Source organism: Phoxinus phoxinus (genome assembly GCF_949152265.1).
Source record: "Phoxinus phoxinus genome assembly, chromosome: 1".
Classification (NCBI taxonomy): Eukaryota; Metazoa; Chordata; class Actinopteri; order Cypriniformes; family Leuciscidae; genus Phoxinus; species Phoxinus phoxinus.
The window spans coordinates 49,731,947-49,744,300 of NC_136876.1; the positions used below are offsets into that span (position 1 = coordinate 49,731,947).

A 12,354-nucleotide genomic window follows, 5' to 3' on the forward strand; every position below is an offset into this window, starting at 1 on the left:
TTAACTTAACTTCAGTGTCTTAAGTTAGGGGTAAGTTGAACCACTGGTTCAATTTACCCCACATCATCTGGCTCACTTTGCCCCATAGTCACCATTTAGGTAAAACGGCCTAGCTTAGCAATTCAGGCTAACCTTTAGCTTAATGATTCACATGGTTTTATATGTTGACAAATCACAAACATGTACCATACACAACTTTAGACCTAGATAAATTTGCTTTGGCACAACAGCTATTATACCTGCAATGCAGAAAATTTACTTTAACAAGCAAATAAGTGTTTTTGTGGAAAAAAAAACCTTACCTATTTTCCCATGTGCTTCTCCTCTTCACAGCAAAATAGAAATGATGGAGTCCTGCAGAATGTATGGTCACATGACACCAAATGTATATAGTTGCCTAGAAACAGGGGGTGGGTCAACTTACCCACTGGGTCATCTTACCCCACTCTCCCCTACAGACCGTGAAACTCCCAAAAATTATAATATTGTGCAAAAGTTCATTTATTTCAGTAATTCAACTTAAAAGGTGAAACTAATATATTATATAGACTCATTACATGCAAAGTGAGATATTTCAAGGCTTTATTTGTTATAATTTTGATGATTATGGCTTACAGCTTATGAAAACCCCAAATTTAAAATTAGAATATTGTGAAAAGGTTTTCATAAGCTGCAAGCCATAATCATCAAAATTATAACAAATAAAGCCTTGAAATATCTCACTTTGCATGTAATGAGTCTATATAATATATTAGTTTCACCTTTTAAGTTGAATTACTGAAATAAATGAACTTTTGCACAATATTATCATTTTTAGAGTTTCACCTAGTATAGCATAATCTGTCATAATTTTACACAGTCCATAATATTCACTGTACACGTGCCTTTTACACAAGGCACTTTGCAACAAATCATGTCACATTTACATAATATTTACATAAACATCAGATTTCCAGCCCACACATGATCCAGGCATATAATTTGCATGTCGCATGGATTGTATAATTCTTTACTGCATTATAGTCTGAAAGTTCCCCGAGTGTAAGACTGCCCTGCCGTCCGAAAACAAGGATTTCTTGTCTCGATATAATTGACGTATGCAGGTCAGCTGGCGCAGTCGCGAGGCATTCTTCATGCGCAGCTCAACAGAGGACGCATTGTGTGTGAGACGAGGACACAGTGGAGAAATCTGTTAAACTAGGCAGGAATGCGCTCGAGCCCTTCTGAAAAACAAGTGTGCTTAAATGTGCGCTTGTACTGTAGGCCTACTTCACATTCAAAAAGCAAATATTTAAAAAAAAAAAACTGTAGGCTACTTGCGGAAAATATCATGTTAATGAAATAAAATGTTACTTATTCGATATTATAAAACGGTTAGTTCCAATCCTTGATTCTGATTGGTCAATATAGCTGTGTTTTATTCACGATCAAACACGGCTGACCGCCTAGCAACCGCTCTTAGCAACTTAAATACATGTTTGATCTCATCGATATTGTTCATTGAAGCTCTAGTAGAGTATTGCGAGAGATCGAGTAAGCGAGTGTATAGGCCCTACCTGCATTTACAGTAGCATTTTCATTCAGGTCAGTCAGTCCTATTCATAAAAAATCTGTTTGAATGTCCACTGCGATATCCTGTCCTTTCAACAGTTAAGGGGTTTTCCCGAGCCCATAGTCATCGGTCGGGTGCGTCTTCCTTCTCACAAGTTGAAGTCCTTTCAATGTAAAAGTCTTCTACTGACTGACTCACTCATAAAGACAGTCTTTGTCGCCATCTATTGGCGAAATAATGTACCGATGTAACTGCTGTTGCTGTTTATGGTGGTCAGGGACTATTTTTTCAGGGAAGGAAAGGAAGGCTTTTAGTGATTTTACTCCACAAAAGTTGCATAGATACATATTTTTCGGCTTTAATATGTGTGGTAACCGTTTTATAAAAGCAATAAGGTACGAGAGGCTGTGCTGTATCGTGAATAAGTCACGGCTGAAGGGTGTTGTTAGGCACGACGCGAAGCGGAGTTTTTATATTTGAAGTTAACATATTTGAGGGGGCGTTTACACGTCACCGCTTTCAGCAAAAACGGGAAACGGTTTGTCTGTTCATTCAGGCTATGTTTACACGGAAACAATCTGAAGAGAAAACGCAAAAGTGGCGTTGCGTTATCAATTTTTATTCTGCGTTTTCTCTTCAGATTGTTTCCGTGTAAACATAGCCTGAATGAACAGACAAACCGTTTCCCGTTTTTGCTGAAAGCGGTGACGTGTAAACGCCCCCTCAAATATGTTAACTTCAAATATAAAAACTCCGCTTCGCGTCGTGCCTAACAACACCCTTCAGCCGTGACTTATTCACGATGCAGCACAGCCTCCTTATTGCTTTTATAAAACGGTTACCAAAAACGCAAAAGTGGCGTTGCGTTATCAATTTTTATTCTGCGTTTAGACGATCTGCGTGCATATAGTGACGCAAAAGTGAGTGAAATTCGATGTAGTATGTGAAGCACTGCCACACAACAACACCAAGTCCGCGCGCCTGCGTACAACCTTCCTTCTACTTCTCTCCCTAGTAGACTTTTGCGTTTTTTCCCTTTAAGACGCTTTGTTGCTATGATACAGAATATCCGTTGGCAGGTGTGGTATTAGTCCCGCCCGTCCTCCACTGTGATTGGACGACTGGGTAAAAAGTGACAGTGATGAGCGCTGCGTTTTACCCACAGTTGAACATTCTTCAACTCTCGGCGACCTGTAAAAAGCGGCGAACGCTCAGCGCTTCAGCGTGTAAAAGACGCTCAGCACCTCTTTACACTCATGGCGTTTTAAATACGCGGCGCACCCATTGAAAACAATTGAAAAAACACGCCAGCCGCGTAAAAAAAAAAGCTTTGGTGGACATACGGCCTTACAAAGTGACATCGCCACCTACTGGCCTGGCACGAATAATACAGCGTTTTTAATAATTTTCACGGATCCGGGGATCTTTTTTGCAAAACTGTCGTCTGTATGCGGAAAAACATGAAGGGAAATGTTTCCGTTTTTTAGCACATTGTTGTTGTGTAAATATATCCTCAAGCACATGCAAAGCACTTGATTATAATCTACTGATTTTTAACTGGTGTGTTATTCAATATTACGTTTGAAATATGAGATGTAGGCCTACTAAAGTGCAACTTCATCATGACATACAAGTTTAAAGTATTTTAGCCTGTCATAAATTCTTTTCAAAATGATAGTTTAACTATATTTCAAAGACAACAGAAGTAATTATGAAATGATAAAGATGTGCTTGAGTCTTACTTAAGTGGGTCAAAAGAAGCAGTCAAAAGTTCAGCTAATTGCATTTAATATAAATTTAAACCATAATACATTTTTATTTAATTGCAATTATCATGTAATTATGTGTCTGAAATTATCTTTTATTATAGGCTATGTAGTCTAATATTATAGAAGCCCCCCCCCTTTTTTTTTTTTTTTTTTTTTTTTTTTACAATTAGGGGAGTACTTACCAAAACAGAGCCTTTTTTCCAGAGTTTCTGTTCCTGAAAGCACTTTAAAGGGACAAAGAGTTCCCCTTCATCGCTCCGCTTTGCCTTTGTTTATTTTGAAACGCAATACTTCTCTCATCTCATCGTGCATGAGTGTCTGTCCACAAAGAAGACTTTAGATTTGATCTCCAATGGCTCATACCGACATGATTGTTTAGTATGTACTCCTCAAAAACAGGCTTGAAGTATCTAGCTAAATTGCAATAAACATGAAATAAAAAATCCCACGTTTCCAATAATATGTTATATAATATGTGCATGGTAACCAAAACTTAAACAGATTACAGGTGTGGTGTGTTGCCTCACAACATTGTTCGGTGTTTGTGACAGAAATCTTTGATAATTAACAAAAATATTCTCACTATTGAACATTAGTTTCAACACCCTTCTTTAATTAGCATGACTCATAGGCCTATCAATGATATATGTATTATCTTGTATAAGTAATGTGCAATTGTATGGCCATAGTACAAGTCTGTCACATGAGAGAAATATCATAATGTATATTTCTGCACATTACCCTTGTGCACTTGTTTTAATGGCTGTTATCTCTCTTATATCGGCTCAGGGCCACACACACACACACACACACACACACACACACACACACACACACACACACACACACACACACACACACACACACACACACACACACACACACACACACACACACACGTTCAGGTTCTCTGTCTGTGTTCGTCATCCGCACTCCCTGCCCCCACCGACACACACACACACTCCCACACACACACTCCCACACTCACAGCACAGGGTGTGGATGGTGAAACTCAATACTGTGGCTTTGTCTCAAACTCCTGAGCTTCCTATCTAGACAGCATGGGCATTTTAAATCCCTTCAAAGATGTTTGTGCTCATCACAGTAAGACATTGTTAGTTGCTGAAGTCAGAATCATAAGCCATAAGCTTACATTAGTAAAAAGTTGTCCGTCAGGAAGAGTTTATGAGTGTGCGACGTATGATGTAAACGAGTGGCTGTTAAAGGCAGCATGAAACTTAAGTTGCGAGAGTCTTTTCTTCCCTATTATGACATGAGTGAAAACGGCTTCTGGAACGAGAGCAATAAGGTGGGGCTTGATTTTGTCCTTGGGGGTTTGATTGGTTGGTTGGATGGTTTAGGTTTGCTATTGGCCAATCTCATGTGAGTGACAGGTTGCTCCGCCCTCGTGCCAGTATACACGTCATCAGAGAAGAGAGATGTAAGAGGGACGGATATGTGATATATAAGTCCTCCTGTAATGAGACCAAGTGTTTTTTTAATCAAACTTTAAGTGTGCATGATGGGAGTTAAAAAGAAAAATAATAATTTATGATGTTTATTAATTTATTAATTTTTTTCACCCTAATATGAAGTTAGTTATGTGATTTAACGTTTTAATTAGGATATGTTTAATATAACTAAATTAATTTCAACTTATTTTAAGTTATTTTGCTGCCCTGGCATTTCTGAGGGCCACAGACCCGGTTGTGGAAAGGTGGAAAACTTGTGAATTATTCATGAATCACAAAATTCAAGCATTATACTTTTGTTTCTGGGACATTTCTAGGATCACACAGGCTGTCGGTGTACAAATAAGCCCTATTATGCCACATTTAGCTGTTTAAAAGACACCAAAATGAGTCATATTTACAAGATTCCCAATTATTTCAGATGTCTCCATAAAATGGGTTGCTCAGATTTTGGTTTATCTAATAAAATCGCGCCCTGTCCTAGTGGTAGCGTGCTTTATTATTCACTCGGCCGTCAACAGTGATCAAGTGATCGAGTGTGTGTGTGTGTGTGTGTGTGAGTGTGTGTGTGTGTGTGTGTGTGTGTGTGTGTGTGTGTGTGTGTGTGTGTGTGTGTGTGTGTGTGTGTGTGTGTGTGTGTGTGTGTGTGTGAGTGAGACACGGCCCGTGTCAGAAGCGGGCTAGAATCCGTCAGCATTCAGTGCTCTCGGTCTCGGGTGCGCGCTCGGGATTGGCCCGTTACGGTTAAAGACACTCCCCTGATCACGGACGAACACCCTTCCTCAACCGCAAGCCTTCCGGTCTCGAGTGTTATGTAAAATACCCGACTCTGTTCTCGAAAGTTGACTCTAAAGTTGAGTTGTAGTTGTAAATCGAGCCATTTTAAACTTTCCGTTGATTTATTTTACGGTATCAACAAGCGACTAAAGAGCGCGCGATGGTGTTGAAATCTGAAGACGGAGTCGGTGAGTGACGATCATCGACAGATGTTACTTTTACCAAACTTATTCTTCATCATAAACAACACGCGCTTGTTTATATCAAATATCTGTGATATGATATCTGAGATAAATTTAAATGTCTATTGACATCCATTCACTGTGTTCAAAGCTTGACTCCTCTAGAAGTTGTGTTTTTTCCCGTAAATATAACGTCACATTTTTTAACGGTGTATTTATTTCGATTTCGTGAAACAAACTAGCTTTTAATAAATAAATAAACAAATATTATGGTCTTGTTTCTACATGTACCTTACTTTGAGGATAATCAGATACTTATTTGTAGGCTGTTATGGGGAATGAGTGTGATATAATGCTGCATATTAAATGTCTCTTTTGACAACAATACTCCCTCATGCGAGCTGTCCATCATCTCTTCTTCTTTGTAGTGTATGCAGTTTTGAATTATTCATGGGGTAATGAAAGAAAGGCCTCTGGTTTTGACGAGAGATGAATGTGTTTTATTGTTCCATGATCCTCTTATGTGCAAACATCTCAGTTAATATGCTTTCTGTTATTTGAGCTGTGAAGAAAATTAAATCCCTGTGTGTTTTTGCAGTGCAGTGTCCTCGCACTGGTTTTGTCCTCACTTTTAGTCCTGCATGTTCGCCTGTTTAATTCCTTCACTTCCTAGTGTGACTCAGACAGGCAGTGACTTGTCTGAACCAACCTTTTGATTTCAGAGCAAGTATCCACAAAGTATTGCACATACCGTGAACAGAGAAGTTTCCTGGACGTTTAGCAGTAGTAACATGCTGTAGTCGTGTGTGTGTGTGTGTGTGTGTGTGTGTGTGTGTGTGTGTGTGTAACACTTGTTGTCTGTCCCTGAGGAATGTGGTTCAGCTGTCTGGGTTCAGTGAGGGGGTTGGGATGTTTTCTGTGGGAATGCTAAATGCTGAGAGCTCAATGTGACAGACTTTTGACCATACAGTATCGACAACTTATTTTGGCCAAGAGCCAACTACAAAATAAACCAATTTGAACAGAATCAAGTTTGGACAACGAACACGAAACGAAGCACAATATACAATTGTGCTTGAGCATTTCTTGCACTCAAATAAATGCTGGGGGTGTTTCAATCATATTTGGGTCAATTATGGACAAACCCAAACGTTGGGTTTAAAAATTACATTTACACTAGCAACTCCATCCATCCTAACCACCCACCCGTCCATCCACCCGTCCACCCATCCACCCGTCCATCCACCTGTCCATCCACCTGTCCATCCACCCATTCATCCACCCACCCGTCCATCCACCCGTCCATCCACCCACCCGTCCATCCACCTGTCCATCCACCTGTCCATCCACCCATCCATCCATCCATCCACCCGTCCATCCATCCATCCACCCACCCATCCGTCCATCCACCCGTCCATCCACCTGTCCATCCATCCACCCGTCCATCCATCCATCCACCCACCCATCCGTCCATCCGTCCATCCACCCGTCCATCCACCCACCCGTCCATCCACCCACCCGTCCATCCACCCACCCGTCCATCCACCCACCCGTCCATCCACCCATCCGTCCATCCATCCATCCATCCATCCATCCATCCATCCATCCATCCATCCATCCATCCATCCATCCATCCATCCATCCATCCATCCATCCATCCATCCACCCGTCCATCCATCCACCCACCCATCCGTCCATCCACCCATCCACCCGTCCATCCACCCACCCACCCGTCCATCCACCCGTCCATCCACCCATCCATCCATCCATCCACCCGTCCATCCACCCGTCCATCCACCCATCCATCCACCCGTCCATCCACCCGTCCATCCACCCACCCACCCGTCCATCCACCCGTCCATCCACCCATCCATCCATCCATCCACCCGTCCATCCATCCACCCATCCATCCACCCGTCCATCCACCCGTCCATCCACCCATCCATCCACCCGTCCATCCACCCGTCTACCCATCCACCCAATCCACCCACCCATCCACTCGTCCATCCACCCGTCCACTTATCCATCCACCCATCTAATCTGTTTGAAATACAATTATTAAGATAACGGATTTCAAATTCCAAAATTTGGTCACTTTGATCACTTGCATATTGTAACTGTTGAGAAGTATGCGTGGGTTGCTCTTTCCCATAGTAAGGGTGTGGAGCGTATAACGGCCTTCTGAGAAAGACACTTGACAGGAAATGTCACCTTACGTTGAACCCTCACAGTAAGAAGCATGTCTCAGCTGAGGATCTTGGGAAACGCAGTGCAGTTTAATGTCACTAACGTGTCTGTGACCTGACTGTTGAGTCGAGCTGCTGCTATTGATTTATTTCTGCTCTGCTCTCAGTTTCCTGTCTGTGTGCTGTTGGTTATCTATGTGTGACCGCTGTGGTCACATGACTTCCTGTCTTGCGTTCTACAGGCGCTGTGTTTATCAGGTGAAGGGCATGTGGGATGTGGACCGTGTGTCTGTTCACACCATCAGTAGATGGAGAGATAGAGGACAGAGATGTTTTTTTTTTCTTGATAAGCTACATCTGTGACATGCTGTCGAATATCACAGAAAATAAATGCATCTCTCATTTTTTATAATCAAGTAAAAGTTGTTTACAATTGCAGTAGAAATAAAACATCTTAAACATTGTGCATTGAGCAACGTCCACCCACAGGAATGACTCCTGTAATGCATGACTAGAAGTGCATCCACTTGTGGAAAAGTAGATGATTTCATTGACTTTATTATCTAAATCTACAAGTTGTTGTATGCCCCATAGACTTCCATTGTAAGTGCATTACTACACAATTGGCTTGTTTTTATAAGCTGACGTCACTTCATGTTTTGGAAACAAATGTTGGTTACATCGATTGTGTTGGGGTCAAATAAACGGCCATTGGTTTTCATGCAGTTTGGTAAAAAAAAATTATAGGAAACCTTTATTGTAGCTTGTTAAAGACTAAAATATAAGAACACATGAGAAATACATGTAATTTAAGACTCAACGTTTACTTGAAAATGAAGACTTGTCTTCTGAATAATCCATGGAGAATGTGAATTCTGTTCTGGTTTCTTCATCTATTTGAGCTTCACAGTGAAAGGATGTCCCCCCCGGATCTCAAGTTTGCAGAATTTTACCTTTACAAGGGTTTGAAAACCAGTCGTAACAAAACGACAGCGGTTATTTTCACTTATGGGTCAGCTTGCAAGAGAGGTGGGCCTGTTTTCTGAGGAAGCGGAGCCATATAGCAGAAGTAGGGCTAAGATACCTAGTGCTGAATGCAATAAATACTTGCACTATAAATAATACTGTTTACTTGCAGTTATTTGCACCTTAGTGTGCATATAGTCACTAAAAGTAACCATGACAAAAAAAATAGAAAAAAAAAATAGGTGGAAATTATTATATTTCTTAAAGGTGCTATGTGGAGTTTTTCTTCTAAAATGAATCCTTTAGACCCAGTTTCGAATGATGTCTTACTCTTATCTGTAATAATAGTAATAATAGTGCACATTTATCTAGGTTAATAACTTTAGAGCAAACGGCCATGTAACGTGGCTAACCAGGCATTGGGACTGTTGATGGTCAAGAGTTTTTATAACGTAGCCTATATGATATAGTTAAGCGACATCACACGACCAAGACAGAGTGCTGAATACCATCACTATTGAAAATGTGAAACCGATTTCACTTGACAGTTCAATAAACAAATAATTAAAATTAAGACACATTTTAGATGCAAAATTGACTCTAAAATAATTCCAAACAAAGATCACAGCAGAACCATAATGCAGCTCACAGGAACACTTAACCGTGTTTTCATGAGTGAATGATTCAGCGAATCGGTTGAGTCTAAGATTCAATGACTCGCTCATAAACACCTTCCTCATTCCTGAACGAATCAGCCGTTTGAGCGAATCGCTTAAATACATGACTCATTCGTTCAACTGCCGCCTCCTACTTGTGGTTTAGTTTCGTGTTTAAAAGTGTCATTCTTTCCAGAATTTCTTATTTGTATTTTCCACAAATATATAAAACGGTCTCATGACATTATTTAATGCAGTTGTCATTTTTCAGTGTAAATTATTTAATTTGATTGCTAACAGCCCTATTGTGTTTTATTATTCTAATTTAATTTGATTAAATTTAAGAATTTAAAATGAAAGCTGAAGCATAGCCTATATTTAAAATGATTTGGGGACAAATGCCCTTTTAAAAGGTTAAAATATCATAAATATGCAGATTTAAATATGTCAAAGCTGAGAATATTGCTTCAGAAAACTTTTTTTTTTTTTTTTCTGGGCAAGCTTATGTTTTTTTACTCAGACAAGTGAAAGTGAAAAGGCTTAATGTCGAGCCATGCTAACGTTACGTTACTACTTCATGTTTCAAATGATAAGCCAAATTTAAGGTCGGTGAGTGATTTCCTGCCCGATATACTTTACCACAAGGACCCGATCTGTCCCTCACAGAGTGAGAGACTTCACAACTTCCTGTGGAGTTTATTTCTGCAATAACTGACCACATATAATTTGGTAAGACTAAGCCTCTTCTCATCGACTAACGTTTAGTTGATTATTCGGGAGCAGATGCCTCTTCATGAATGAAAGTATTTAATATTAGAAAATGTGTTTATGAATAACGCTAACATTTCCCACAGTATATAGTCCTCACATGGCGTGAACCTCTGCCTCAGTCAGGATTTGTGGTGTTTACTCATCAGATTTCTCCTGTACGCTTTGGTTTGCTCACATGAACGGCAGGATGTTTACTCTGCAGAGCTTCAGGATGTTTGCTCAGCACATCGGCCGTCGGCTCGGGCCTCCCCGTCGCAGCTCACACATCAGATCTGCAGAAAAATCCTCCGGTGCCTCATGATCCTTTAGCTGGGCTGATGATAAAAATAAACCGCTCTGCATTCCACACACAGGCCTTGGAACAATCTCTTATTGTTGCTCGTGTTATTTTTGGCTGATGCCTGCTGCCTTGATTCCCTGGCTTTCACTCAGACCCGTGAGTCGTGTGATATTGAAAGCATGTGCGTGACAGAACTGTGTCACCACCTCAGAGATCTGATTTAAGAGCCTCTCAGGACACACCGATTCCAGGAAAAGCATTTCAATGATGATCCCAGGCCTTGATCATTATGCTATTATTACAAGTTTATCGGATTAGGTGAGCTTTACACAGTAGGCTCCAAAAATGCAGACATTGCCGCGCTTTACTGTTTGAGCAACGTCAATGTCATATTCCCGTTATACTCTGTGTTAGTGAAGTAGTGATCATGAAAGTGTGACTCATTGGTCTGAGTGTGAGACTGATGACATTTCCTCCCCTGCTCTCCTTCGTCATATGAACACAACACTTCATACACCACCAGTATTATGTGGCTCTAAGACAATGTGGATTTACGAGAGTTACGATTGACACCGAAAGGGATATGCCTAGTTCACAAAAAAAATTACAATTATGTCATCATTTACTCACCCTCATGTCCTTCCAAACCGGTTTGAATTTCATTCTTCTGGGGAAGACAAAGGAAAATGTTGGCAATTAAACAGTTTTGGTGACCATTGACTTCCATTGTCTCAAAATACCTTCTTTTATGTTCCACAGAAGAAAGAGAGTTGTAAACTGTCCCTTTAATAGAAAGTACACTCCTGAAATAAGCAAACTGCTGGTTAGTTTGTATGTCTGTGGGGTGGCCTCTTCCTGAGAGGTTTTTAACAGAATAATATGAAATGTGCCTTTGTGGACCAGATTTATTGCTGATGGTAAATATTCTGGCTATATGAGACTAAATATTCGATTGTAAAGAGAGAGAAAAAATCTCATTGTCCTGTTGGTTGGTACTAATGCAACTTGGGCCAAGTAACACGATCCCTCTTGTGGCCAGTGTATCTGCTTGATCCATAAACAAAAGTGAAGAAATTACAAGTGAAGGTCTGCAAGAAAGAGCAGAGAATGGCCACTAGATGGGGCAATCCTTGTTTATGATGACATTAAGTCTGAGAGAGAAGGGAGGAGAGAGAGACAGAGTGTGGGATGGAAAGGACCGTCTGCACATGGACTTCAGCAGTATGTGTGAAATGTGTCTTCCTCTTTCTCGGTCTGAGGTAGCGAATGTCTGTCTTTGTCATACTTGACTGCCAATTCTTACCTGGATGAGGTGTTTGGTTTGAGTTTTTCTTTGGATAATGAAGGGGAGAGTTTTGATGAGTGAACAGAAGTGTACTATTGATGTCAGGACGACATATTCATTTCACTAAAGATTGCGGAATCAGGTCAGTTCGCTTTGATACTGAAATGGCTACTTGGCAGGGTGTTGAAACTATTGTGTTAGTGTGCCAAGTTACATTTTCTTTGCTGTAGAATGAATGCAAGTGCCTGTAATGTGAACAGTCTCACATATTGAGTGGTTTAATTGCAAACAGATAGATTATTTGTGGACTCGATACAACTCTCTGCAGTGTTGTTGAGCGTTCACAGGACATGTGACGTTAGTGGCACATGGCTTCTCCCTTCCTTCACGCAGTCATTTGTTCCTTTTCTGCTGCATCTACCAGTCACTGGCTGACCATTAGCTTAAGGAGCTTTAAT

General features: G+C 40.6%; 1 protein-coding gene across 3 annotated transcripts in view; it reads left to right on the forward strand.

Moving 5' to 3' along the window:
* cyth1a (cytohesin 1a) overlaps positions 1 to 12,354 on the forward strand; it is an 89,448-nt gene that overhangs the window by 34,511 nt on the left and 42,583 nt on the right. The window contains exon 1 of one of the 3 annotated variants that reach the window (XM_079605848.1): positions 5,453 to 5,758. The exons of 1 other annotated variant lie outside the window; for it this stretch is intronic. In XM_079605848.1, the coding sequence (XP_079461974.1) occupies positions 5,731 to 5,758 (28 nt within the window). In that variant the 5' untranslated portion in view covers positions 5,453 to 5,730. Of the gene's footprint in view, positions 1 to 5,452; positions 5,759 to 11,777; positions 12,039 to 12,354 lie in introns of those variants that run through there. One more of the 3 variants, XM_079605849.1, reaches the window with a different exon arrangement.